This window comes from Psittacula echo (assembly GCF_963264785.1).
Source record: "Psittacula echo genome assembly, chromosome: 1".
Classification (NCBI taxonomy): domain Eukaryota; kingdom Metazoa; phylum Chordata; class Aves; order Psittaciformes; family Psittacidae; genus Psittacula; species Psittacula echo.
This window is the reverse complement of record NC_137735.1, coordinates 146157652-146185109: the sequence shown is the minus strand read 5'-3', so window position 1 is coordinate 146185109 and position 27458 is coordinate 146157652. Positions and strand designations below refer to the sequence as shown.

General features: G+C 37.6%; 1 protein-coding gene across 3 annotated transcripts in view; it reads right to left on the bottom strand.

Annotated features, from left to right (window-relative positions):
- Window positions 1-363: 363 nt before the first annotated feature.
- The window catches only part of WASL (WASP like actin nucleation promoting factor), a 50819-nt gene continuing 23724 nt past the window's right edge, over window positions 364-27458 (bottom strand). Inside the window, exons 2-13 of one of the 3 annotated variants that reach the window (XM_080612769.1) lie at window positions 24960-25094; window positions 23650-23736; window positions 23022-23118; window positions 17979-18002; window positions 12762-12930; window positions 9889-9931; window positions 9375-9528; window positions 8539-8556; window positions 5700-6214; window positions 4401-4509; window positions 2934-3025; window positions 364-2204 (exon numbers count right to left, since the gene is read on the bottom strand). In XM_080612769.1, the coding sequence (XP_080468895.1) occupies window positions 2964-3025; window positions 4401-4509; window positions 5700-6214; window positions 8539-8556; window positions 9375-9528; window positions 9889-9931; window positions 12762-12930; window positions 17979-18002; window positions 23022-23118; window positions 23650-23736; window positions 24960-25094 (1413 nt within the window). In that variant the 3' untranslated portion in view covers window positions 364-2204; window positions 2934-2963. Of the gene's footprint in view, window positions 3026-4400; window positions 4510-5699; window positions 6215-8538; window positions 8557-9374; window positions 9529-9888; window positions 9932-12761; window positions 12931-17978; window positions 18003-23021; window positions 23119-23649; window positions 23737-24959; window positions 25095-27458 lie in introns of all 3 variants that reach the window. The other 2 variants (XM_080612768.1, XM_080612770.1) reach the window with 2 other exon arrangements.

Below are 27458 nucleotides of genomic sequence, written 5' to 3'. Positions count from 1 at the left end.
ATGAAGCCATGTTTGTCTGACCTTGAAACGCTGCTGGATTACTGCACTTGCCTGCAGCAGTAGCTGTTTCCAGAGAAGCTGCTGAGCAGCCACGAGATCTGCCAGGAGGCCGGACAGGGTGTCACATTCTTATTCATTGTGTTTACTCACCAGCAGCACAATCCAACTTTCCAGAGACACCGAAACTACTGTGACTAGAGAGCGTCTATTCACTGCTTTGTGAACTTGGCGAGGGGACCAATGTTACTTTTAAAGTGTGTAACTGATATGCAGATCTACTTTAAAAGCTGTGCCACGATTAGCACTTAAAAACCACACAGTTTTACGCTAGTTGGGTCAAATTAATTTTATTATGCTCCATGATGAATTGCCACCAGTGCAACATCCTATTCACTGTACATTTCAAAAATTCACATACTAAAAATTTCAGTTCGATAAATGGAAAACTGAATGATTGAGAAGTTCTTACAGATTTCATACGTACAAGTGGCTAGCTGATATTGTCTATGCACATAGAGTGTTGATACAAAAGCCTCATGCTAGTTTGTTAATTGCTAAGGCTATCTGGACAGTCATTTAACCAGAATATATAAGAGGCCTTCATTACAATGTTTAACAACAATACACCAGTATCATGAAATGCTATCTTCTGTTCATAGTGCAAGTGGCGGAGTGTTGAAGCATGCAGCTATGAGTAACTTAACTGCCACTGCAGTCTTTATGCCTGAAATTTATCATGTACAAACACTACTTTAAAGTAAATATTAACCTGGACACCACAGAATGTGAAGGTACTTTTTGCATGAAGAAAGAGAAATAGAAAAACCAAAAGCTTTCTTTGGCCAGAATCCACAAATCAAAGCTTTATTCAATAATGTACCTTCAGAGCTCCCAAAACCTGGAACAGAAATTTGATTAATGAACTGTGATGCTTAATTATTAACTATATTACAGAAACTCCAATTCTGGGAACATAACAGCTAAACATATCTAGTAAGTAACATGTTAGGAAAACCTCTAGGCCTCATCTGCTTAATTTTAAAATGCCCTATATGCAATAAAAATAAGGGAGCAGTGCCAGGAGTTATATGAAAGCCATACAAATATTTTCCTTATACACAAGTTCTTAACTCCGCTGCCATTAGCTACCCCAGGCTGCACTTGCACTTGATCCAATGCTCACGTCATTACAGCAGCAAAGCTAGTAGGAAGTGTTTCCAGCAGCAGAAGGCAATGCAAAAGTTACTGCAAGAAAGTGAGACCACTTGGAAATTTTTTTTCCTTAAGTTATGTGCTTAAATTACTCTTGGAAGGAAGTCAGCATCCTCTGAATAATTTAACTACAACCTTACCTCTCCCACTACTTTTCAGCAACTTTCCTTTCTTCTCATATGGCTAAATTAATTTGCTAAAGACTAGGTTATAACTGGGTTAGAAATCCAAGCTGTATCATGCAGGTCCAGCCTGTCAAGATCAAGTCAACACTGGGTTTCAGTCAATACAATTCTGATAACTTAAATTTAGTTTGATACCTTGACAACAGTCAAAGACCCAGGACACTACTCATTAACTATGCTCCAAGTATGACTGACTTAAATATTCTGTGTCAGATAATGTGGTTTTTAGAAAGATTTTTCTACCTGAAAATTACAGTAAGTACAGTATTAATGCTGCAGATATTAAATACCCACATAGCATAGATTAATATTTTGTAATAGGCAGATATGCCAAAGTTTACTGCGCTACAAAGTACAATTTATATAAATGTGCAAGCTGTGAAATGAGAATCCCACTTTCCATTCACTTATCAAATATTCTTGCGATTCGGGTTCTTGATCTTCATCAGAACTCCTGGTCTTAAAGCCAACATATGAAGATAGAATATTGCCATAAAGTTCAGTACTTATTCAAAATGTATATTCTGAGTTAATGGCTTTCCAACCTTATGGATGTAGGATTGGTGTTTCAGCATTTGTTGTGTACCATAACGCAAAGACTGCAAAGTAATACCACTTATGTTTATTAGTACACCAATGTCCTACAAATTTTTAAAGTAATTAAACATTATTGAAGCAAGCATTAAACGAAGCCCTTCAGCCTGAAAACCACGTAAAATTGATTTTAAAAATAAATCGAACTGTAGCAACTGCCAGCCTCCAGTATAGCCCCCAGTAATTTACACTTCTTCATTCTGGAAGTAAGAGCTGGGAAGGAGAGAAAAAAAAAGACTGAACTTGCTTGCATCAAAGATGCCTTTACAACTATTACAACGTAAAAAGCCACCCTGTAACTTCAGATAGAGAGTTCCCTAATTGAAGGATTTAATTACTTCTGCTGTTCAGTAGCAGTCATTATTGCTACAGTTAGGGCAAACTAATCTTCACAACTAGCTGTGCATTTCTGTGGTGATCTTTTATGTAAAGCATACTGCTAAGGTTTGAACTAAATGTTGTGATGTATTTGAAACCATGCAATAGTATAAACCAGCCTTAACATTCATGTAGCACTGCATTTGAAATGAAGGGGCTAAATAAACTAAGAGCTGCATCACTTAAAGAACATAGTGCTATACTAGGTTTTAATAAGAAAATTTAGATACAGAAAAAGTAGGGTATGAAAATAGTGTTTTCCTTCTTGCATTATAACTAAATTACATTAAGGTTTTTGTCAGTCTCACATATTACATTTAAACTCCCTTATTGATGGAATGGAAAGTATTCACATGTACATGATCATCCAGGTGTAAACTTGCACACATTAACAGGGAGTAGCTTTGTAGAGGATTATGACAAACCTTTACAGATTAAATGAGGTATTGCACAGATTAATAAAAAAGCAAAAGGCAACAAAAATATACAGCAAATTGGTAGAACATTTACATGATAATTTTACAGAATCCATAGACAGAAAGTAGTGTTTAGTATATCATTCACCTTAAAAAAAATATATATAATAATATATGATCAATCATCCCATTCATCATCATCCTCAAAGTCTTCTTCTTCATCTTCATCCTCATCTTCATCTGTAAGGCAAGAAAAAGCAAGTCACTTGCACACACAGAATTAACATGACGAAAGTGTTATTGATTTCTCCCACAACTTTGTGAAAACAGAACAATCAGTTCAAGGTCATCACGACAATACATTTGGTAATAGTCTATTTTAAGATTGCTAGACATGACATTTGGTTTAGATAGATGCTGGCTGAAAGTTAAATGTAATTTGTTTCCTTTCTTACTCCTCTCCTCATGTAGGAAAAACGTATCTTGTTTTCTGCTATGAGAAACAGAATGAGAAGTTCTCATTTAACACTTTCTACTTATTACTCTTTCTTAGAAAATGTGAGAGCCAGCTTGTTCATGACTGGGTTTTAAACTTCAAGGACAGATTAACTTCTGAAATGTAAGAACTGCTTCCCCAGGTTTACTATGTAATGGGATTTGTTTACTGTACAAGCAGATAAGAAAAAAATCGTGAGCTAAAGACTGTGTGGCTACTGGAATATTCTAAGATATGTAATGCGCATCAACATCAATGTTTGTGGTTAATTTTATTCAGCCTTCCCCTCTTTTTATATGTATCATAATTTTAAAATAGTAGCCTGTTAAAAATAAGCTACTTATTTGTTGGGCAAGAGCATTTCCTTCCCTAGGAAGGCTGCATTTAGCACACTTATGGTATTTAGTTTACGTAAAGTACCAAAATTGAAGATTACTAAACAGGGCAGCAAATCAACAATCTATATTGTATTTAGTCAAACAGTCTACAGACTGCAAGTGCAGATTTGGTATCAAGGTAAGATCTGGAAGAAAAATGTATCAAAGGCTAAACAGAAGAGATGTAACCAAACAGCTGCACTGCAGTTACTGAACTGCATTTGTTACAAGCTGGTATTTGAGAAACGCAAATCCTCTTGCAGCCTTATTTTTTCCAAGCACTGAAGTGTGAAAAGTTGATTCAGTACTACTATGCAACTAGTCGAGTAACTCCGGTTATCCGATTATTATCCAGCAGGTGGCATCCAAAGCCCACTGGAAGGCAGTTTTGAGAAACGAATCTTCAAGAGCTTTGTTTCTAGAAACAGAACGAAAAACCTTCCTTCCAAAAATATGGTGACAACTTATTTCAGCAGACATGTAGTGGATAAAAATATGTCAGTTAAAATAAAAATCTTCACAAGAATATTAGCCTTAATTAATAGTTTTAAATTCAGAATTACTGCAAACTACTATACACCAGGAATTCAAAGTAGCACAAAGTAACCATTGAACTCAACATTAGGGGTCTGCCTACAGTATGCTGACATCCATGCTTTTTCCCCAACACCTTTTTACGTTGAACAGAAGTGTTAACCCTTAAAAACCTGACACTCTGAGGCCAAAAAATTCGCAGACTCACCTGAAGAATGAATGGCTTTGCTCCTTTTCTGCATAACTTCCATTAATGCACCCACAATTCCTGAGGTGGGTGCAGGTGTAGGTGGTGCGCTCTCCTGACCATCAGATACCTTGGAATAAGGATACATGAGAAAGATGCAATTAGCAAAACAGAACCTGTGTATTTCAAGACAAACCTCCTTGTAAGATTAATGAGTTTTTTCCTTCAGCCAGAAGGAAGGGTGAAACTGCACTTTGTTTCTTCAGCTCAATCTAAGTTTTTATTTATAAAAAGGTCAACCTTTTTCATCATGTAACACAGCTGTAGTTGGTCCACATTCAAGACTACATATTTCAGCTCTGACTTCTCATGAAGTGAGGGCTCATTTAGAGTAAAACTGTACAGGCATGACGTCTGTGGCTGAAAAATCATTATTGGTATATTCCACAAAATATTCTTCCTTGTTGGGGTTTGTTATCCAGGTCTGCTTTGGGCTGTTAATTCCTTCTGAAAGTAATAGACTTTGCTACTGCATACCTGTAATGGCACATAAATATCAACACAGTATCACAGAACGGTTTGGATTTGAAGGGACCTTACAGATTATCCAGTTCCAACCCCGTCCCATGGGCAGCGATACCTGCTACTAGACCAGGTTGCTTAAAGCCCTGTCCGACCTGGCCTTGAACATGCCCTCACACTATTGTTATATCAGAAGCCTCAGGTGCAGTAGCATGGCACAAAAAGCTCCAACAACAAAATAATGACCTACAGGTAAAATTATTTTGAAGATATTCAGTGATATGAAGAAGAAACAGTAAGAGCCTGAAACAGCCTGAGCTGCAGAGGAACAGCAGAGGCACCCCTCATGACAGGCACTTTTCCAGACATGGGCAGCCACCTTCTGATGAGCCTCAATGTTTGCTGCAACAGCTTCTTTTTAAGATTGGGGGATCTAGTGTTTGCCTTTCAGTACCATTACTGCTCAACTCATTCCCTGCAGTTGTATAGACGATTTTACTGAAGCATTTACAAGAACTATGAAAGATTGCTGGTCCTGTGAAAGTTCTTTACAGTTACAATACTGTGGTATCATCACTGTAGGATTTAGTGAAAAATGAGTTTGAAACAAGGATAATTTCATGCACCAATACTCCTCTACAATAAATATGTGTTCTAAATGTTTTCTCAGCACTACTTCAAAAACTCTTGAAGTTATGATCCAGCCCAAAACAGAGAAACAATTTAGTGTTGATATTGTAGTGGTGCATCCATTTGCAAGTTCCAAGAGGACCTAGATGAAAAACAGCTTTTACTCACAGATTTCAGCTGTATACCCTGCCGTATCTGGTCTAACAGTGCATCTCTTCCTGAGCAGGACACCGGTCGACTGTTCTGTTCTACTTTCTTTAACTGAGCTCCTTCTCTGATTTGATCCAAGAGTGCTGCTTTGTTTCCCGCAGGAACTGGAAGCTGGTGATCAACCTCTGAAGTAAGGCCTGGTGGTGGAGGAGGACCAGGAGGGGGTGGAGGAGGAGGAGGTGGTGGAGGAACAGATGACCCACTTGCTGGCGGTGGCGGCGGCGGAGGCGGGCCGGACGGTGCCGATGAAAAATGCACAGGTGGTGGCGGAGGATACATCCTGTTTGGAGGAGGTGGGGGCACTGCTGCACCAGGTCTAGATGGAGGTGGGGGTGGAGGTGCTGCTGTGGGAGCTCTTGATGGAGGTGGAGGTGGTGCCCCTCGGCCCCTAGCAGGGGGAGGAGGAGGGCCTGAGCTATGGGGCGGTGGTGGTGGAGGAGGTCCTCCTCTACACGGTGGTGGTGGAGGTGGAGCTGAAATGAAACAAGACAATTTGCAATTACATGCTACTCAATACCCATAGTCTTTCAGAGACTAGCAGAAAAAAGAGAAAAGGCTCTGCCTTGCCTTTTGCAAGGATCTCTGTGCTTGGGCAAATGTTACCAATTCTGGATTAAGCTAAATAAGCTACGCTTAAGAGCAATGCAAACCAACCTGAATATAGCTGCTATGTCTGTTGTGTATTTTGTAAAAGAATCAATGTGCAGGAAACAGGTGCAATACATAAAAAGACAAAACAAGCTTGGTCATTAATTTCTGTTTGGTCCTACGGCAGTGATTGTAGTTAGCGTTTCAAATTCTCATGACAAAATGCAGAAAAAAATTTCAAAAGAATCCTCTAAAATTTGGTTGACCCAGGACAGAAGACAAGAGAAAGTGGTTCTAGAAAATACACTTAAAATGAAATACAGAATTCCCACTTTATAATCTATCCATTCTTTTATTAGGGAATTACAAAGGCAAGTATTTTTTGAAGTAACATCTTCCAGTAACAAGAAAAACTACTAATGCATTATGATGTAGCCTAAACTGGCTCTTAGCTCCTTTTACTGAAAATTAGTCCCAACAATATCTTTATGCAGGGACTGTAGAAAGGAAACCTCCATACACAGGATCACTTCTATATGAAGTGGCCTTGAAAGGTACTTGCTCTGCTAATGGCATTTTAAATAGCGCCATTTCCCCTTCCATTAGCCATCTAATGGTTTATGGTACTTTTGGTTGTGTTATTGCTGCACAGAACTACTTTATAACCAAGGTGCCATCACACAACTAAAACTTCACAATTTCACATGCTTTGATAATGAAAAGGGTATTACACTTAAGAAGACACTTCTTTACTACTTCTATTACCTCTTTCATGTTACACGCTGAGAAATCAGGATGTCTGCACCACAGTACAGAGGGAGCATCCTTATAAAAGGGATTCTGAGGAACTGCCTCAGCACCTCCTTCCCTGCTCATTTAGAGAAACACACCCCTCCTAAAATCATGTGTTACCTTCTTAAGTTCCACAAACTGCTCTGGGTATTTTCCATCCCTTCAAAAGAACAACACTGGGAGAATCTCCTCTCAACCTTCATAGATTTTCCAAGAGACATACTGCCAACATTCCTGATTTTGAAAAATCCCACCACTTTCTGGCTGACACGACTGCAGTTTCCTTTTGGACCATTGGAGGCCAGTATTTTAAAACATAACTTACTCGTCAAGCACTACAGACAGTTTTTCTGTATTACTGAAAAGATATACAGCATGGTCACGCTCTAGAGTCTGCAGTGTCTGCAGATTTTGAACACAAGGTTTAAGTTTTCCTGTGGGTTTATCTGCATCATATCTAGAGAGATTTGCCCCATCCCACCTATCGAAACAGAGTTCAGGAGTTTTTATAAGGCTTGTCTGCCTTCAACTGAGTGAAATGAGGAGAAGCAAGGAGGAAGCACCGTTACCTCATCCTCTCTCCCTTCCCCTCCCCAGACAGATGGTACAAGCAAAACAAGAAAATAATTTCGTTTTTATAAATGCACACTAATCTGAATATTGCCATTAAGAAAAAAAGTTTGTAAAAATCTTCTATTGGTGGTATTGTCACTAAAAATCCACCGATCAACAGTACCAAAACTAGGGAAAGGGCAGAAAAAACAGGAAAGTAACTTCTATCTGAGCAGAACAATGTGCCTGCATTCTCAAGTCAGCATCCTGGCAGAGTCAATATGTAAGCACAGAAATTCTTGCAATAAACACAGAAAAATGTGTTTCAGCTGAGAAAGAACACTTCAAACAGCAGTCAAGCCTACACATCAAACAACATAATTGTGGGTAAATCCACTGAAATATTGGAATATTTTATCTGCCTCTATCAGAAAGCACAGAGGCAAAGTATCATCATGCATGTAAAAGGTGAGGCAGCTTTTCTTTCAATTTTATACATGCAAGTGGCCATAATGTGAAATTAACACATACTTAATAGAAAAATAAGCATTTTTAAAGTATTTTAAACTAATTGTAGGAATCCAAGGCAAGTCTTCCCAACCCAATTTTATGGTCACAAGTCTAGGATCAACAACTGTAAACATTTAAACAGAGTTAAGATTAAATAAAGAAACTGGCCGATTTCTTACTGAGAAAAAACCTCAAACATAACTGAAGTTTTGCTTGCAATTTAAAGAAGTTTGACTGTAATTTTTAGCATTGCAGTCAAACAGGTGTGGACTAAGGTTTCTCATCTAGGAAAGAAATCACACAGCAGCATGAATACTTTGAAGCATTTGCTTAGATGCCAGGCTCAAATACATACCACTCCACCGTGGGGGACCTAAGAAATAAATGTACACAAGTCATTGTTCCCTGAATCTGTATCACCTCAGTCACTCAAACAATTTACTCACTAGTTTCAAACTACAATAATTTCAATGGCATTTATATCCTATTTCCCTTCAGAAGTGTTCTGGGCAAACTTCCCAAAGTTTCACATAGGCAGTGTAATTTTCAGACTGACTTGCTATGTTCCGCTAGATAATGCATCAGCTGAGATCACATTCAAAGGCTAGGAAGGGAATAGCTTGTTTGGGAGTTCTTCTGCAGCAGAAACCTGCTCAAAACTCGCATTTCTTACTTTAAAATAGAAGAAAAGCCTTAAAGTTTTTCATGTAAAGTTTGCAGGTCTCTAGCTGTTGCAAGGGTCATCACACAGTGCTGCCAAGGTAAACAGACACCATGCATACACCAGTCAGCCACGTACTACTACTGTAACTGACAACAGCAGCATGACTTCTAAGATTTTAACTTATTTATAAGATTGAGATTATAAATAAATATGCAACATACACATTCTGAAAAATCTGGATTGAACACACTGCACAGTTTTGCAGTCAGACCAAATGCTACTGGAAATTACTTCACTGACAGAGGTAAGATCCTTACTCTTTAAGGAACAAGTACTCTCATGGGTCATGCATGAACATTTTTACATAGTGTAAGGTGCACAGAAACCTTATGAAATCTAGTGCAACTGCAGCGACATGAAGTCTAGAGAAGAGAATCAAAAACTGTTAATCATCAAGGGTTTCTACTCTAATCCTTAAGGCAAAAAATGCCCTGCTAATTTTTATGTGGAAATGAAAGGAATCCCACCTTGTCTGCGCAGTTCATTTTTAACAGCTTCCACTCCTCCTGTTTTTTCAATGAAATCATATATGACCTTTGACGTTTCTTTGTCTTTCAGCTGAGCCTCCGAAATTCCACACAGATCAAACAGGTTTTTCAATTCTGGGTCTAGGTTGTTCACCTGCAAGTAAGATTCATCAGTTTTAAGTAGCTTGAAATAGAAGATTATTTAAAAGTATCATTTGTACTGGAAAAAGAAACAACCTGTGTAGTTAAAAGAATAGCAAAGCCAAATATATGTCAGAAAAGACTGGTTTAAGGGAAAGAAGTACTTTGCACAAAAGCTTAAATTTTGCATCTTTTCCCCTCAGTCCTGGATCCCTTCTATTCCCTTGTATCTCAGCTTCTCTCTCTCTGTCTGCATCATACTATAAAAATCACCATTTATGTTTATTTAAAGGCAATCTTCACAACTTTACATTACAAAGCATCCACAACTTTTAATCATTCAGTGTCTTGAATAACTTATTAAATTACTTACATCAAAACCTGTGTTTGGATCCCAACCAACATGTCCAATGTGTCTAAAAAAGCAGAAAAGTCCATTTAATCAGCATAAAAAGGACCTTGTTAACTAAAACAGGACACCAAGGTAAATTGAGATTATTACCAGCTTCTAACTCCAGGCTTATTAAGACACTAAGCAACTCTTAATCCTCAATGCTCCACTTGAGAATGGAATAGTAGAACTTCCTTTACTCCCACTTTTCATCAGGTCAAAAAGACAAAGTGGAGTATCCCCCTTTAGGTTATAGTCTGTGGCAACACATGAAGGCTCCATGCCCCCTGGTGTGCATATGGATGGTGATGGAAGGACTGAACAAAGATCAAGGAAGGAGATTAGTCTTCATATAGTAACTGGACTCAAGCTACTGCCAAGGTCTTCAGTGTCATGCAGGTGGAAAACCTCCCCCTCCCTGTCATCAGAGTTGTTTGTTCTCTCATCACCCTTCTCCCATTTACATCTTTCAAAGTAAAGTCAGAATTGTTTTCAGCTGCCATCTTCCATTTCACATGTCTATTAAATTATTATTTTTATGTGATGCTATAATCAGCTAAAAAAGGCAGAAGAGTTTTTGCTCCTTCAAGCTATTTCATGCAACTGCTTGTTGGCTACAGAAAACAGGCACAAAATGTCACCATCATTCCATGTTTTGAGTTTCTTTTTGCCAATGGCCACTTCTAGAAACTTAACACAGTTTTCAGGGAGGTCCCACTCCATTTTAAAAATACCAGGTGAGCTGTCAGCACCCAATGCAGTTCAGACTATGCTTGCCAAATGATGAGGATTGTTTTGCTGTCCTTAATTCAGTGCCTAGCACAACAGACTGTCATCTTGCTTGGGTCTATTAGTACCAACAGCAGCACAAGTTTTCTTAATGAGAATACTGAAGCTCAATGATCATTTTTGGTCTTGGTGTAACTATGATCAGTTAACTAATTAGTTTGAGGGGCAGTAGGTAAAATATCTGTTTTAAAATGACATTACGCTATAGAAAAGGCAAAAAAGGAAAGCCCCTGTTTTGCCTAAATATTTAATTGCCTTTCATTGCCAAAATATCGGATGATTTATGGGTAACAGTATTCTGGACATTAAGCTACATTATGCTTCATATAAATTAGACATGCATTTCCTAACACATAAGTCTCATACCTGACTGTAATATATCAACTGGGCTACATAAATTGGTAGAAAATTATCCACCAGTACAATCTGACCCATGTATTACTACACATCTGTGAAACTCAGGGTGCTCTTTTAAGAGGTTGTGAGCATACAATTCAGAACTTAGTGCACTTAATTGATATTAAATTTCAAATTAAGCAGTGTTAGCAGTATTTCTCCTTCATTTTTCATCCCTCAGAGTAAATGTGTATGAGTAACTTACTTAACTGTAACACGCTTGTTTTCAGAGGTCTTTTCAATGCTTTACCAGGTAAATGCAATTCTCATGTTACTTAAAAGAATGTATACAGCACTTAGGTATGTTAATGTTAAGTAGCATTCAGTATTTTTTTTTTCCTTTGGCACACTGAAAGTCCACATCTGTCTAACAGAAGGTATTAAAAATTTTAGCTACTGACTGCAACTTTGATCTGGCATGAACAAACAGTGACAGTGCTGGTCTTCATCAGTATCTCAGCTCAAGCTGTATACACATTATATATATGATGCCTAACACCACCAAACACCAGTTAACCTGTATGTTTGTACAAAACAAGCAATTGAAGTTTCTTACATAGTAAGATGACGCACAGCTGCACTCTATAGGAAACTCAAACAGACCCTAAGCCAAACAAAATAGACTTTCAATCTTGTTTTGCAAAGGTTCACCATTTACAATTTAGTGTTACATTTAATGATACAGGAATGTATGAATGATACTAGGGAAGCATTTTAGCCCATCTCTCCTTTTACCTTCTGTCCACTATCCCATTTTACAGAGCACTCTCTCAACACACTGTGCAGTAACATTACTGTAACTGGTAATGCCAGTTGCTTTTATGGACTTCTATTCTTGGAAAGCATGTCAGTGGAAGTGATGCAAAATAACGGCCCAAAAGAACAAGACATTCGCTTTTGGCATGTAAACCTCACAGATTTTTTAATGCTTCACAGAAACTGATCTTTCCTGTAACTAAAGCTCCATATTACTTTAGCAAATAAAGGCAAGAGATTAAAATACCAAATTATAGTTCAGGGAAACAACAGTTAATTCAGTAAAGTGACCAAAACCAAGTTTCATGAAAGTGAAGCTTAAAATGAAACATCGCAACTACTAAAAATGATTAAAGATACATAAAAAATGGTATTAGAGAAAATGCAACCCACTCCCAAGACGTGTATGCGAGCACACTGTACTTCCATTACAAGATATATGGGTACTACACCATGTACTTGAATGAGTCAGTTTGTAAGCAGAAAGTCAGAGACAAAAACACAGCTATTTCATTTCCACTGTTATGACAAGTTAGGACCTGCATATGTTTACTAAGCAGACACTGCTGTAAGAATAACAGTGTCAAGGAGTTGACCGTTGAGGCTGAATAGGCGTCTGCACTGAGCTGACTACTTCAATAAGCATACCTATATACTGCTAATTTTTTTCTAACTTTTTTTAGGATAGCAAGTTACTTTTTGTTTACAGCTGCAGTAAACTCCTCACCTTTGTATAAGCCAACTTGCTTTTACATCCCACAACACTCCAGCTAGCACTCGCTGTAGTCCATGGTACACACAACAGTCACACATTCAAGTCTTGAGCATTTGCAAGTGTAATTCACACACACACACAAAACCCAAGAAAAACCCTACCCACCAAAAAGCAAACCCAAACTCAAAGAAGTCCTTACTGGAAATTTGATGGCGTTCCAATATCTGCTTTTGTCAATCTTCTCTTTTTAGTTTTTCCTTTCTTCTTTTCTTTGGTATACGAAATATTGTTGACTTGTGGAGTATAAAATCTGTTAGTTGTAATTTCTGGGTTTTTGATATCAACAGTTGCCATTGGTAGATTTGGGCCTGTGAATGTAAAGTACAGGAGTTTTACTGCTGTGTTTCAACAAGTCCATATTTAAGCTACAAACTTTTTGGTTTTTGGAGTGTAAAATACCTGTTCTGTACCCACAGCTCTACATGCCAAGTACATCCAGCCAGGTTCTGGATGTCAGACACACAGGCTAAGTTATTTGCTGAAGGAAAAAAAGTGCTGCAAGAGTAATGGCAGAAATATTTTCTAAACTAGAATTTGGTTTGAGGTTGGTCTTGTCTCACCCCCCCCACCCCCCCGCAAATCTAGCAAAGAAAGTAATTTTAAACTAAAGAGCTGTCATGTACAGAATACATGGAATGAGACACATTGAAGGCACAGCACAGCTACTATCCTGAACATGATCAAAGAAGTGGACACACAGTTTTCTTCAAATACAGGAGAGTATCTATTAAACTAGTCAGGGTTTCTTATGCCTTACTCTTTGACAGGTTTGAAAAATAGCAGAAATCCCAGATAAGAAACAGAGCTTGAAGAGTAGTGGCATAAAACCAGCACCAGAAATAGAAATTAACCACTCAGAACATAATTTATAATTTCAAACCTCATTCTTCATTTTAAACAATTTTGAATTATTCTCTACTTATTTAAAACACATCTACATTATACTCCTGTCAATTTTAGTACTATGCTACTTGTGCAATACTAGCAAATAAATATACGTAGCATGTTTTGCGCTCAGTTTTTTGGCTCAGTTTTAGAAGGTAATTCCTGACTTAAGCGATAGTAGTATTTAAATACTAAGAGGCAATTTATGCATTTTTCATATATACATACACACATGTATGTATATATTTATATATATAAAAATATGCATATTTTTAAGGAAAACAACAAGAAGAATAAGTGATTTCAGGTGTGGAAGAATGAGATTAAGCAGTCAATTTTGGTCAGTTTGTCCAGAAATAGTTTGAGAACATCCTCTACTTATCTGTGAGTTCTAACCCAATGGTTAGCAAATCAATCAAAGTAAGACCCATGCATCCAGTCTTACTGAGCAAGTGATAAAGTCTAATTAGACTTTGAGAAATCCGAACCTTATTCTGACACTATTTTTTCATAACTGCATTTTGTAAAGATAATTCAGTGTTCTCTAAGCATTCTAAAGGGACCAACAAGCATTAAGTTTCACAGTCCAAATTCCAAATCAGAAAAGAGAAGCAGACAATACAATGGATAACACAGCTGACATTTGTCGTTTAACACCTTAGTGGGAATCACCTAGTACTAGCTGGAACAAGAAACAAGAACAAAAATGCAACACGAGCCAGACAAAACTAATCTAAAAACATACGACAACGTCCTACATTCCTGCAGGAGTCTTAAAGGACAAGACTTAAAACCGCAGGGAGAAGAATTTCTTGTGTTTTCTGCTAAGCAGAAATGCTTTGATCTAGAAATGTTACGATCTAAACAACTGTCCTTTGAAAATACCAAAGCACAAACTGACCACCTACAACTATGCAAAACAATCTGCAATTAAGTTCACTTCAAGTTGGCATTAAATTCATTAATCACCAAGTGTTATCAACCCAAAACTTAACAAGTGGAGTTAGGTAAAAATCTTCAAGATGAATTGAAAATTACTGTCTTAATGTCATTAGATACAAAACCACTGTAGGAGTTCATTTTCACTTTAATCACCTACTAATTTTCCCTATTATATTTTCTCTACTTTCACCCATTATATTGATATTTGTAGTTTCAGCAAGTCTACTGACGTTCAAAAAGAAACATGCACCTCTGCAGTGATTATCCAGCTGAGCTCAAATTATGAATTGACAGTCTGATTCCTTGGATTATAATAATATTTATACAAGAGATCACAGTAAACTCTTAAAGACAAGAATTTTTCTTACCATCAGGTTTAGACCTTGGATGTCCACGAGGGATAAAAAAACCCTGGAAAGATCTGTACTCTTCTAGAACTGCCATATTTATATCCAGTAAAATTTTTCCCATCATAAGACATGCACCTTCCCCATCAGGTGTGGACAGCTCAATAAATTAAGGCGAAAGAGGCACATAGAGCTCATCATTAGGAAATACCTGACAGTACGATGGCCTTAAGCATCCACTGATGTCACTATTTATGACATCCTCAGAAGGAGCTCCAGAAAACGTAGTACAAAACATCTTGAAATGTTAGTTCTAGGAAATTCTCTGTATTTTATTTAGAACCGCTCTTGACATTTGTCCCAGACTACAGACAGCCCTACTATAAATGCAAACTGTTCTAGTTAATAGTTGCAATAAAATGCTACCACACGGTTCTCAAAGATTCCCTCAAAACCTAATTCTCTGACAAATCCTTGATCCTTGTTTCATCCAGAACTTCACTCAGAGGTCAGTTCAACGGCAATAACTCCTCTTTATTTGCATAAAGAGACCTAGCTATTACAAATGTGTAGAACATAAATCCCAGGAAATTACAGAATAAAACATTTTACATAACTGTTAATGCAAATTTGATTTTAATCCCGCAATTCCACACACACACAAAAAATCTCAAATCCATACCATCGAAAATGTCATCTGAAAAGAGAGTGCTTTTTCCATGCAGCAGAAAATCCAGACAAACAAGCCCCACTAAACCAAAATTCCCCACAGTATGTCAAGCATGGATCATGTGAGTTCAGAAATGTGACTGTTCTTGTTTTTCAGTTTTAAAGGTAATTATGCATTGATACCCAGGACATAAAAGCAGGTGTTCCTTTTTTTTTTTTTTGTTGTTGTTGTTGTTTTCCAAAGAGAATTTCACTGCATACAGAGAGTGAATACAAAACCAGCTGATTCTACAACAATTTAGTTGCTTTTTTGGTGGGTTCCCCCCAGTTACATGCTGATAGTATGTATCTGCTGTAGCCTGAATTTCAAACACTAAAAGACAAAGTCTGTATAGAATACAACCACCTGAGGCTGTAAACCCCACACCCTGACCATGCCTCCTGTGACTACAGAGGGCATGACCACACTTCACTTTTTGCCAGCAGAGAAGCCAGGAATCATACGATTTGACAGAATCAGAAAAGAAAAATGGACAGGTTGTGAAAGAGTACATGGATGTTCCAGGGAAAGTGTGTACTAAAAAGCAGAGATGCTGAGAGCTCTGACTAGTGATTATAGATGTGGAAAGCAAAAGCTATGGGCATAAATCTATGCCTTCAATATTCAGGATAACAGCATAGGACCAAACAACTGCAAATTCAGTATGTGAGTATTTTTCTCAAAAAAACCCAACCAAAAACCCAGTAAAAAACCCCCAAAATCACAGTTTTTGCCTGAGGTCTTACCGCATGAATTATGGAGACTATTTTATGGACAAAGGTTTTTGCAGGCTTAATTTTTACAGGTGTAGTTTTTTTAAAATCTTATTTCAATCACTGACAAACTAGACGAAAAAAATGCTTGTGTTACAGTTGGTGACATTTACAGCAGAGACAAAGGCTAAATGTTTTGTGGGAGGTGGCGCTACACAGTCACCACTGTTGTTTCAATTCCCATCTGCTCTGTGGACACTGCTATCAGGGATGCGCTGTTCAGATGAGCAGAAGCAAATGTCACTCAAAAGGCAGAACAGTTAAAACCTGATGAAAGCTCAGAAAAGCTGGTAAGATGATCATAGACGGTATCACTATGATTGTTCCTAAACTAAACAACCCAGTCCCAGTTGAAGGAATCAATATTAAAAAATGCCTGACATAAACTGATGATTGCCTGAATGCCCTCAAAACTTAATGTCTATGAAAGAGTAATATTTTTAGAAGTATTCCACATGAGGGAGGTTTTGTTTAGATAAAAACCAGATATAAGTAGTTCCCATAATTAAGGATTTGTTAAGGATTACCTGTTTGGTGACCTACACCAAGATGCTTAGGTGTCTTGGTTAGTACAAATTTAAGACTACCACTTCAAGCCATAAGGGGACCTCAGATGATCAGCTGACTATACTGTTGCTCAAGCAGCAAACTAACAGATACAGGGATATGACCTATGATCTGGATCACCAACAGAAGTATCACAGGAGAAATCACTTTTTAATTTCAGAGTGAATTCAGAACTACAAAGACTTCAAACTTAATACTCATTGACACGCTTTTTTCAGAAGAATCTAGAATAGAAGATTAAAAAAGATGGGATCAAATTGACACATAGTTTGGACTCCTTCCATCAATTTCATAAGATGATCTCCTAAGGAACCTGATCTTCATGCCAGTGAGACATATTCCTGATACATACATAGACTGAAATAATCCTTCATATGGGTTCAAACTTAAACAGGGGAAGTTTAAATTGGATATAAGGAAGAAATTCTTTACTGAGAGTGTGGTGAGGCACTGGAAGGGGTTGCCCAGGGAGGTTGTGAGTGCTCCATCCTTGGCAGTGTTCAAGGCCAGGTTGGATGAGGTCTTGGGTGACATGGTTTAGTGTGAGGTGCCCATGGCAGGGGGGCTGGAACTAGATGATCTTAAGGTCCTTTCCAACCCTAACTATTCTATAATTCTATGATTCATGTAAAAGAAAAAAAAGAAGTTTAATATTGACAAGCATGACATGTGACCAAAGGGCTATATTACAGTTAGTTAGATACACTGAAATTGAAATTTTATGGATGTTTTATGAAATCTGTCATCATTATGCCTGTCTTTAGACAAATAGGCCAACTTTAAATATCATCAAGGTTCTGTCTACTGATCCTATATAGGCATATTCTGAAGAACAAGCAGCAAATGCAGGTACAAAGTTTTCTTCTCAGTTCAAGCTGAAAGGCCTCTGTCCTATTTGCAATAAAACATGCTCCTCTACAAACATTCTTCACAAAGCCAAAGATCTTTCAAGCGACAAATAAACAAATACCAAAGAACAGAAACAAAACAAAAATACTAACCTCCAGAATAAGAGGTTACTGCTTTTGCCACCACATGACTATCCTGAACAAGTCCAAACCAAAGCTATACATAAATACTAAATGACAGGAATAGGAAAAAATAAAATGCAGTGACTCATGTAAAAAGCTTACCATTTGGTGGGTCTCGTCTTTTTTCTGTTGAAAAAGAAAAAGAGCTGTTTATTCATAGGTATCACAGGAAGAATTCAGTCTCTATTTTCATTTCAGGTGAAGCTTTCAATGATGTTGAACTCAAACTTAAGAATCTATTAATATCCTTAAAACCTACTTGTGCAGTTAAAAAAAAAAAAAAAAAAAAAAAAACAACAAAAAAAACCTAAAAAAGTATTACAGAAAAATAACCCCCCAATTTTAGATAATAAGCACCGATTTTGAATGCTCAAATAGAGTAGGAGCATAACATAATAACTATTGTGCTGGTTTCAGACATTTTGACTCCAAAGTAAGGTGCAATATTAAGGAAAGCAGCTGTTTTGGTACCACCTATCAAAGCAAGATTTTTGAAACATTATGCTTTCCGATTTTCACTAAATGAGACTGTTCCTTCATTTTTATTTGAAATATAATTGGCACTTTTATACAGTATTGTTCTCCTAAAGAACCTAAAAGACATTATAATTATTTTTGATTTATGCAAAGAAAATAAGACACTTCATCTGTTATCCAACAGGTAAGCTAAACAATATGGAACAGAACCAGAATCTCCTTAGTACTAATCTGATATTCCATTTACAATGCCAAACTGTTTCACAGATCATGAAGAATCTGGCTTGATGATTTAAAATGGAGTTGTAAAAATTTCACATTTCAGTGTTCTTAGCCTATAATAATAAATTCTTTAAATAAGATTTCCCTCGCTTACTATTAATTTCTATCGACTACAAACAGCATCAACCTACCCTGCAGCCATCCTTCAAAACCCCAGTACACAGTTACACTATTCATATACATACACACACACACACACTTAAGAATTTTGGATTTAGCAGTACACATATGGGCAAGCAGCTTGTCATCGCACTACACCAAAAAGCATGGCTCTCTAAGGAATTTTCTTTCAGAACTGGATTATCTGAACCCTAACAGGGACTCCTAAGAGTTTTGTGATAAGAATTTGTAACATATGTTTCACTTTACAGCAGGTCTCAGAAAAGCTAACATACTATATTTTTGCAGACACAAAACCATACGGGGAAGGGAGAAGGTGCCTTCACAGATGGTGCTGACCTTGTCCTAACAATACTAAAAAAAAAAATAAAAAAAATCTACAATCCTAAGCATGCGAGGCAAGTCAGCTTTGTATCAGTCAGCTGATCTTCAGATAGGAATAAAGAACCTGTCAAGGTCATCAAATCTTCAGAGGAAGATGAGTAAAACCTCTTGAGAATCAACTTTTAATGAGCAAGTCTCCTAAAGACAGATAGTTGCCTCTTAGCTCACGGCAGCTTAGTTTTATGAACAGAGGTGGAGAACCTCTGCCAGAGTGCCTCAGCAAAAGGTATCAGGTCTGAGGGAGAGGAAGGGAAAAAACGCTTTTGGCTAAATCCTGTGCTTTCTTTTCCTAGAATATTCAGCATAAGGAACCACTGATGCTGTCTTGCCAAAAATAAAGTAAAAAAAAAAAAAAAACCACAAAATGAAAACCAACCAAATGCAAACTCAACTCAACTTCTGGAGCATAACTAGAGTTTTATTTAACAATTCAGACACAGCAAAGGAGAATACAGGACTGACTGCAAGTCACTTGGCACAGGATGGGAAGCTGGCAAAAGCAGGAGCTATTCATATGGAAGTGTTAAGTGGCCTTGCGCTGAATCATGGGAATCCATTACCATTTTCATTAGAAGAAAGAGTTCATGAGAAAAGATAGTGGAAAACAAAGCAAGACATTTAAACACTTCCTGTAATTTTTGCTGGATATATAAAAGATGAATTTGTGTCCCAAATATATTAGATCTGGTTTTCTGTGGCTCCAACTGCTGATTAGAAAATACGAACTCCTGTTCTGAAGTGCAGATGACCTGACTGGAGAATGGAGGATTTCTCCTTTTCTGAACATGGAGATGCCTACTGACCTAAAACAGATCAACTTCAGCAGCTGCCTATGTCCAAAAAACACACCTCCCTTTCATAAGGACTCCTGCAAAAAAGAACAATATCTGCTAAGACTCGAGATGAGCAAGCTGAGCACTTCACAGGTGCCCTTGTCTCCCAGGCAGCAATAACAAAAGCTGTGATGAAAGACATTAAAAAACCCATAAAAATGCTCTCTATATTAAGAGATGTTAATACCTAGCTTGAAGCTTATAAATTGCATTAAGAAGGGCAGCAGGACCTAAAAGCTTGTGGAGGAAAAAGGCAGCTTCAGAGAGGGCTAACAGAGTTCCCACCCATGAGCTACCAGCAGTCCATAAAAAATAAGTCAAGAAGCCTGCTACTTCAGAAAGACGTTTAGAACAAGGCTCTGTTCTAGTCTCTGCTGCCCTTTTATGGCTAAGCGCTCAGCATGTGGAGAAGACACTTGCGTGCGTGTTTCTGAAGCAAAATAATAAATGTAAGAACTAATGGTATGTATGTGCAAGACTACACAAAGTGAGAATGCCCTACACTGACAAGCGCTGAGAAGAGAAACACTGTGTTCACCCTGCTTACTGGCAGAACTATTTGGGACCAGCTTGAGAAGCAAATGGAGAGGTCTACCAGAGACATTATCTAATTACAGTGATTTCTTCCTAAACTAAGGTTGAGAATTTAAAGATGAAAACCAGCCTGATATTTAAAAAAGATTAAGACAACACATCAATAATTCTTTCTCTGATTCCTCATTCTATTAATTTGCAAGCTCTTGTATATTCTCTATTTGGAGCCAAACTTTCACCTCTTTGGAATTCCAGATGCACTTACTAAGGAGTTGTCTGTATACTAGAGTGCATTTCATTCCGAGTGAGGAGAAGCAGAATACTGTTGCAAGAATGCAGCTGTTAGACAATATTTTGTGTACTAGTCTCGGCACCAAGACATAGATTTGTGAGCCAGAACTGCTGCTCTTGCTACTTTCCAAGAACATAAGCCTTCCATAAGACTCCAGGAAAAGTCTTGTAGCAAGCCCTGAATGGTATAACAGGCTGCTAAGTGATCAAATGAAGCATTCATTTCAGTGAAAAGCCTGTCAGATGGCATTGCTATGAAAATCAATGTATTTTAGAAGCCACGGGAGTAAAATCTCATTAAAACAGAAAAGCATCAAAACCACCAGACTATAGTCTCTGAGTTTGAGAATTTAAGATGCTTTAGAATGCACACAATTTATATATACACATTATAAATAATATACAACTTCTATATGTAATTTATATTATATATAAATCTATTATAATTTAGTATGTTTTATATAAGTCATTATATATAAATAAATATATTAACACCAAAAGCAAATCAGCTTTGACCTGGGCAAGTGAAAATCCTGTTATTTTAGCGGCACAATTAGATACAGTCGAATCAATGAGAAATACAGAACTTCATCTGGTGGCTTGACTAAGAAATCTCATGATCATTTAAAATTCTTATTTCGCAGCTCTTAACAAGATACAGAAAACCATCAAAACAAACCCTCAGTTTTCTAGGTCTGTTTTTTTAATTAAAGTTGTCTTCAAGTTGTATGTGTTTGGGGAGGGAGAGTAGTTTGTTTGTTAAAATATAGTGTATGGAGTAAGCTCACCCTACAACATAAGTTCAATCACACAAACCAAGGTAATGGCTCAAAGAGTAAATGAGCATTTACATGGCCTGTGTAAAAAAACCCCAAACAACAAAACAAACAAACAAACAAACAAACAAACCAACCCCAAAAAAACAGAAACAAAAACCAAAAACCCAAACCACAACTCTATGTGGAAGGACAGAGGTGAACCTGTCCTGCGAACAGGAGGTTTGACTCAACCACTCTTTTCCAACAAAGTTTGCTATGGCAAATAATACAAACATATTTCTTTCCAACTCAAGTCTACGCACTGTACCACTGTGTTTTAGACACAGTAATATAGTGGAACTTCAGGAACAGGAGATGGAAGATTACGTTTACACAACAAGTATGAGTAAACAACATTATTAATGCCACTTCTTAATGACTCACTTCTTCTCATGGAACCCTGTCAGCTTATACTAATTCTGAGCAGAAGGAATCTTAAAGCAGCTATTTAAGCTTCTGGGACAAATGCTCTGCACCTGAGTCACCATATCTGAATGAAATCCAAATGATACATATAAACCATGTAGGTTCCCAAGAATACTTGCAAGGATGGCACTCTAAGATGAGGGTTTCTTCCCTCTACAGTAGTCTACAGCACTGCTAGGGCAATTCAATTCCAGAATGGATTACAAAAACACATCCTGTAGCTTGAACACAAGTCCATGTGTTCTCAATGTATGTTTTGTATCACCTTATCCTTCATGGACATATGGCTGTCAGACAGGCAAGTTGTTTATGGACTCCCTGGAAAAGGACCAAGATAAGACCTTGTAAGAAGCCTGAACTCCCTTTAAAACACTGACCACATTTCCTAAGGCATCTTGCAGCTGGCAAAAAAGCTCCTGTGCTGGTAAGGATACTATAGGCACATTATGTTTTCTGTTCTTGGCCTCCACCAAGATCGCTAGTTTTGAATAAAACATATCTCTCTAGCGAACGCTGGACCAATGCCAAAAATTCATTCACATGAACTACTGAACATACCAGATGGTAAAATCTTTGTTACAACCCACTTGGGCTGAATTTAAACAAATCAGTTATAAACATCCCTAAAAGAGATGCTAAAAGAGGGTTTATTCAAATGTGAAAACAGCTTACAGAAAGATTTGTAGTTTTCCCACTGACAGCTTACCATTTTTGTTTCCTCCTGATACCTATTTTCAAACACCACAACCTGGGAGTCTCAGTTTACAAGGAAACTTACAGTAAAGAGCACTAAAGTTATTTCAGAAAAATACTACTTTTGTACAACACAGAAAAGAATCCTGCTTTAATAACACAATTACTTCTAAATATAAGTATGGCAGTAGTGCCTCCAGTAGCTTTCAGACACTGAAGTAGCTTCCTGCCTCCTCCCCCAAAACAACATAAACAAGCCTCAATTTAAGATTAATTTGAATATTTACCAGATTTTCTCTGCCGTCGTCCAAGTAGATCTGTTACTGTTTTGCGGAATAGTTTAGCTTCTTCTTCATTAGCAAAATTAAGACCAACTTGACATGTCTGAAAAACATTAATATTTCCCCACCCATGACTAAGAAAATGTTTCAAAGGCTTTCTTAAATGTCTTCTTACACATTCTGAAGGTATGATCAGAAAAAATCACCACCGCTAATTTGGAACCAAGTCTTAGTGATTCATTCTATCTTAGGAATGTCTGTCTACTAATCAAGTTTCTAGAGATCATGGCTAACAAATTTAAGCAAAATCTTGCGGCTTGAAATCAAAAGGGGGAGAGGGAAATTTTGTTCTTTAAGAACATATGATGTTTCACAAACACCATCTGCAAATCAAAATGTAAAGGCAGTTGAAAACAGAACTACGTTTTATGCTTCTGTTCTATGGATTAAGTTTTCTGGATGAGATTAGAAAATGCTTTTATAAATAAGCTTAAAAAGCTTCAAGAACATAGGTAATATTGTACTTTCATAAATAATTTACAGAATTAAATAAAAACCTCTGGTACATTAAAAAGAAGCTACTGTTCAAATAAAATGCATTTTAAAGCAGATATTCAAAGATGTTGAGACTCACATCTCCAGCAAAGGTATGAAAATATCCTCTAGGACTATTATATACAAAGTTATTGTACAGCTCCTGCTCCCACAATAATTTCCCATCCTGAAAAGAAGAAAAAAAATAATTTGAAAAACTTGAATGAATTGCAGAGTTCAACTTCTTTCACAACAGAACCTATTAAGAGTTGCAAGCTGCATGGTATTAAGCATCTACCTTGCTATTAGCCCAATAAATGAGCTCAATCAAAATCAAAACATACTGGAACTTGCAGAAGAGCTGTGGAAGGCTATGCCATCAGGTCACTGTGCTCTGTTCAGATACCTGGGTGTTTTCAAAAAGCATCATCCTTCAAGCTCTACTGGGAGCAGTAAAAGTGATCATTGATAGGAATACAGCGATAATAGCAATAGCATTAAAGGAGACTTGCAGTCTCCTGTTATTTTCTCAGGCTTGACTTGAAACAGTTAACTTAAGGGGAACAAAAATCTCACCTTTTTAAGAAGTTTTATATATTTAAATGAAATAGTTCAGAACCCAAGGAACAGGTTTCTCTCTAAGTCTAGCAATCAAGTGACCAAATCACAAAGTCAAATGCAAATGCCAACTGGCAATCCTTACTAATCTGAGAGACTTCAAGCACTGAATGCTGACAGACAATGAGCTGTTCCTGACTGTAGAGATAACAGGATGCTTTCTCAAGTCTCAGCAAATCAGTAAGGCTTACGCTTCTCAGTATCATTTTTGTTACGAAAAAATTATCTTGGACACTTCATCTCTTAGCTCCTACTATATGAAGTGAAATACTGTAACAGGACAAAGATCCACAGGATGAATGTACATATATGTTGTGGAGTGAAAAAACCCCAACAAACCTGTATGCCCTACAGCTCTCACATGCACCATCACACTACTCAAAACCATTGTTTCTACCCATACAGAAGATAGCATCTATTTTGTTAATACCAAAGTAGAGAGACCTGCTAAAATTCTGACAGCTGTCTGCAGCAGTGACACTATGCTAACTTTCACTAGTGTGACTAATCAGATCTGTAGAGGGCAGCTCCTGTGAACTGCAGGAAAATTATATCTGATATTTATTTCATCCATAAAAGCTGACATCTATGAGATACTTTAAATTTAGAATACTTAAGAAAGTTGCACTTATCTATTAATAAGCACTGTAATTACATCACTTAAAGCACATCCATCTACTTGAGAATGTTTTTGAGTTTGTAGCTACAACCTACGCTCATTCAGTTCAAAATGGAGAATGAATACAACGAAGCTTAAATAATCTTAAAAAAAAAAAGAAGGAGGTTGCTTACCTTAATGTCAAAAATTCTGATAAAATATGACCTCTGCGGATTGTCCTTGACAAGGCAAGCTACACCACAGCATTTTTTCGACCACACGGCATTGCGATCTGCTGCGTATATCTGAACAACTGCTGAGGACATCGTCTAAAAAGAAAAGGTAGCTATTAAGGTAAAAAAGAAAATCACAAATTCCACATTTCACCTTTTATCAAAGTTTCTCTTATTACTTGTTCTAGGCAACAGCTTTGATGATTTCCCAGGTGGTAATGCAGTGAAGTTCAAATGACCTCAAATCACTTCTATACTTGAGATTTTCACTTCACTACAAGATTTAGACAGCTTAAGAACTCAATTGAAATTTTTGTTCCTGTTTGTAAAAATCTGCAAAAAGACTTGGCCTTTAAGTGGCAGATCAGTAACTATGGTGGTCACACAGAGAAGAAGTCCTGCTGTGCAACTACATTTCTTTCTGCTCAGTACTTCAAACTGGATAGAAATACAATACTCAGGCTAGAACTGTAAATTACACAGTGCCTGGAAACACTCCCGGGTACTGGAATGCAACTATGTTGCTTAATTGTTCAAATGGTCTCTGGCATAATTTTAGCTTATGCCAACTAGCAAACTCCTAAAATTCTTGGGCATAGTTTGAGAATTCACATGAGCCAGGCTCCTTCCCAGCTGGCAACTTGAAATCGTCTTGTTTTCAAATTGAGATATTTTAGTAAGAGATGAAGATTATTCCACACTAGACTGCTTCAGTGGGGCACTGGGAATGTTTCTCAGTATATTTTGTAGTATATATCCATTCTACCTTAGAAGTCCCATGAGGGAATAAAAATTAGAGCTTTTGAAAAGTAGTTATTTAGGAGTCAAGTCACACAATCACAGAATGGTTGACACTGGAAGGGACCACTGGAGATTATATAGCTTAACCTCCCTCCCCAAGCTGCATCACCTAGAGCACATTACCCACCCTGTCTAGAGCCTTCTGGATGACAGCACAGAACTCGGGGGTATAAGCCACTCCTCTCAGTCTCATATAATCAGCAAATTTGCTGAAGAAACACTCTATCCCTTCAATCAAGTAATTGATGAGTAAGATGAACAATGCTGGACTCAGTATTGACCCCTGGGGGACACCACTACAGGTCTCCAGCTGGATTCTGTGCCACTGATAACAACACCCTGAAACCTGCCTCTCAGCCAGTTCTCAATCCATCTCGCCATCATGCAGTCCCCACTCCCTGATCTTGCCTATGAGGATGTCACAGTAGACAGCGTCAAAAGCCTTGCTGAAGCCCAGGTAGACAAAATCCACTGCTCTCCCCTCATTTATCCAGCCAGTTGCCCAATTGTAGAAGGCAATCAGGTTGGTTAAGCATGATTTTCCTTCAGCGAGTAAGGTCATAAGGTCTTAACGACATAAAACCTAAAGGCTCTATAATCAGACAGATGAGAGGCTACCTAGCCCAGGATCTATTCTCCAGCAGCACCAGATGCTTAGGTGAGAATAGAGGAGTACACCATTGTACTATGGGAATATACCCCCAGCAACTGGCAGGTTGGAGTTCAAAGCTCCACTGAGCCAGCATATGCATCTTACAGCACCTGATGGATTTTTCCTTTGTAAATTTATCTAATTACTGTTCAAACCCATGTGAACTTCTGGGCATTACAGCCCTGGACAGCACTGCATTTCATAGTTCACTAATGCACTATGCAAATAGTTACCTACTTATAGATAAAAGTTTGCCACCTGCTAGTTTCAGTTGACTGTTCCTCCTTGTTCTTACACTAGGAGACAGTGTTAACGTCTCCTTTAAAAGTTTCTTTTTAAAATTTAAATTAAATTTTAAAATTAAAATTAAAGTTTCACAGTTGCCCCTCCACGCTGCACATGCATTTGACAGGTATCTTGTCACACTTCTTTACCCTGTAATTTCTCTATTGTTTAAGAAGCAATACCAGCATTAAGTCATTCCCATACCAAGAAAACAAATTAAATAAATCATTCTACACTTTAGTTAGCCTTGTTACTTTCACATGGATCTTGCCTAGTCTTACTTCACCCTTCTCTGACTGGGGATAGGCCTTATGTTGTATTAATCCAATTTATTAGCTATTGAACACTGGGTCACAATAATACTGTTTTCTGTTTCATTCTCTATTTCTTTCCCTGTAAATCACAGAATCCCGAGGGTTGGAAGGGACCTCAAAAGATCATCTAGTCCAACCCCCCTGCAAGAGCAGGGTAACCTAGAGTACATCACACAGGAACTTGTCCAGCTGGGCCTTGAATATCTCCAACGTAGGAGACTCCACAGCCCCCCTGGGCAACCTGTTCCAGTGAGTTTTATTTATTTTTTCACTATGGAACATTAAGCAGATGTTTCCATAGATCTGGTGTAGTTCCAAGATCCTTCTGGAGGGTTCATATTTAGTCTGACTAACAGGCTCCATATTTAGTTTTCCCCACCTGCTCTATGAGCATTACTTCGCCTTCCT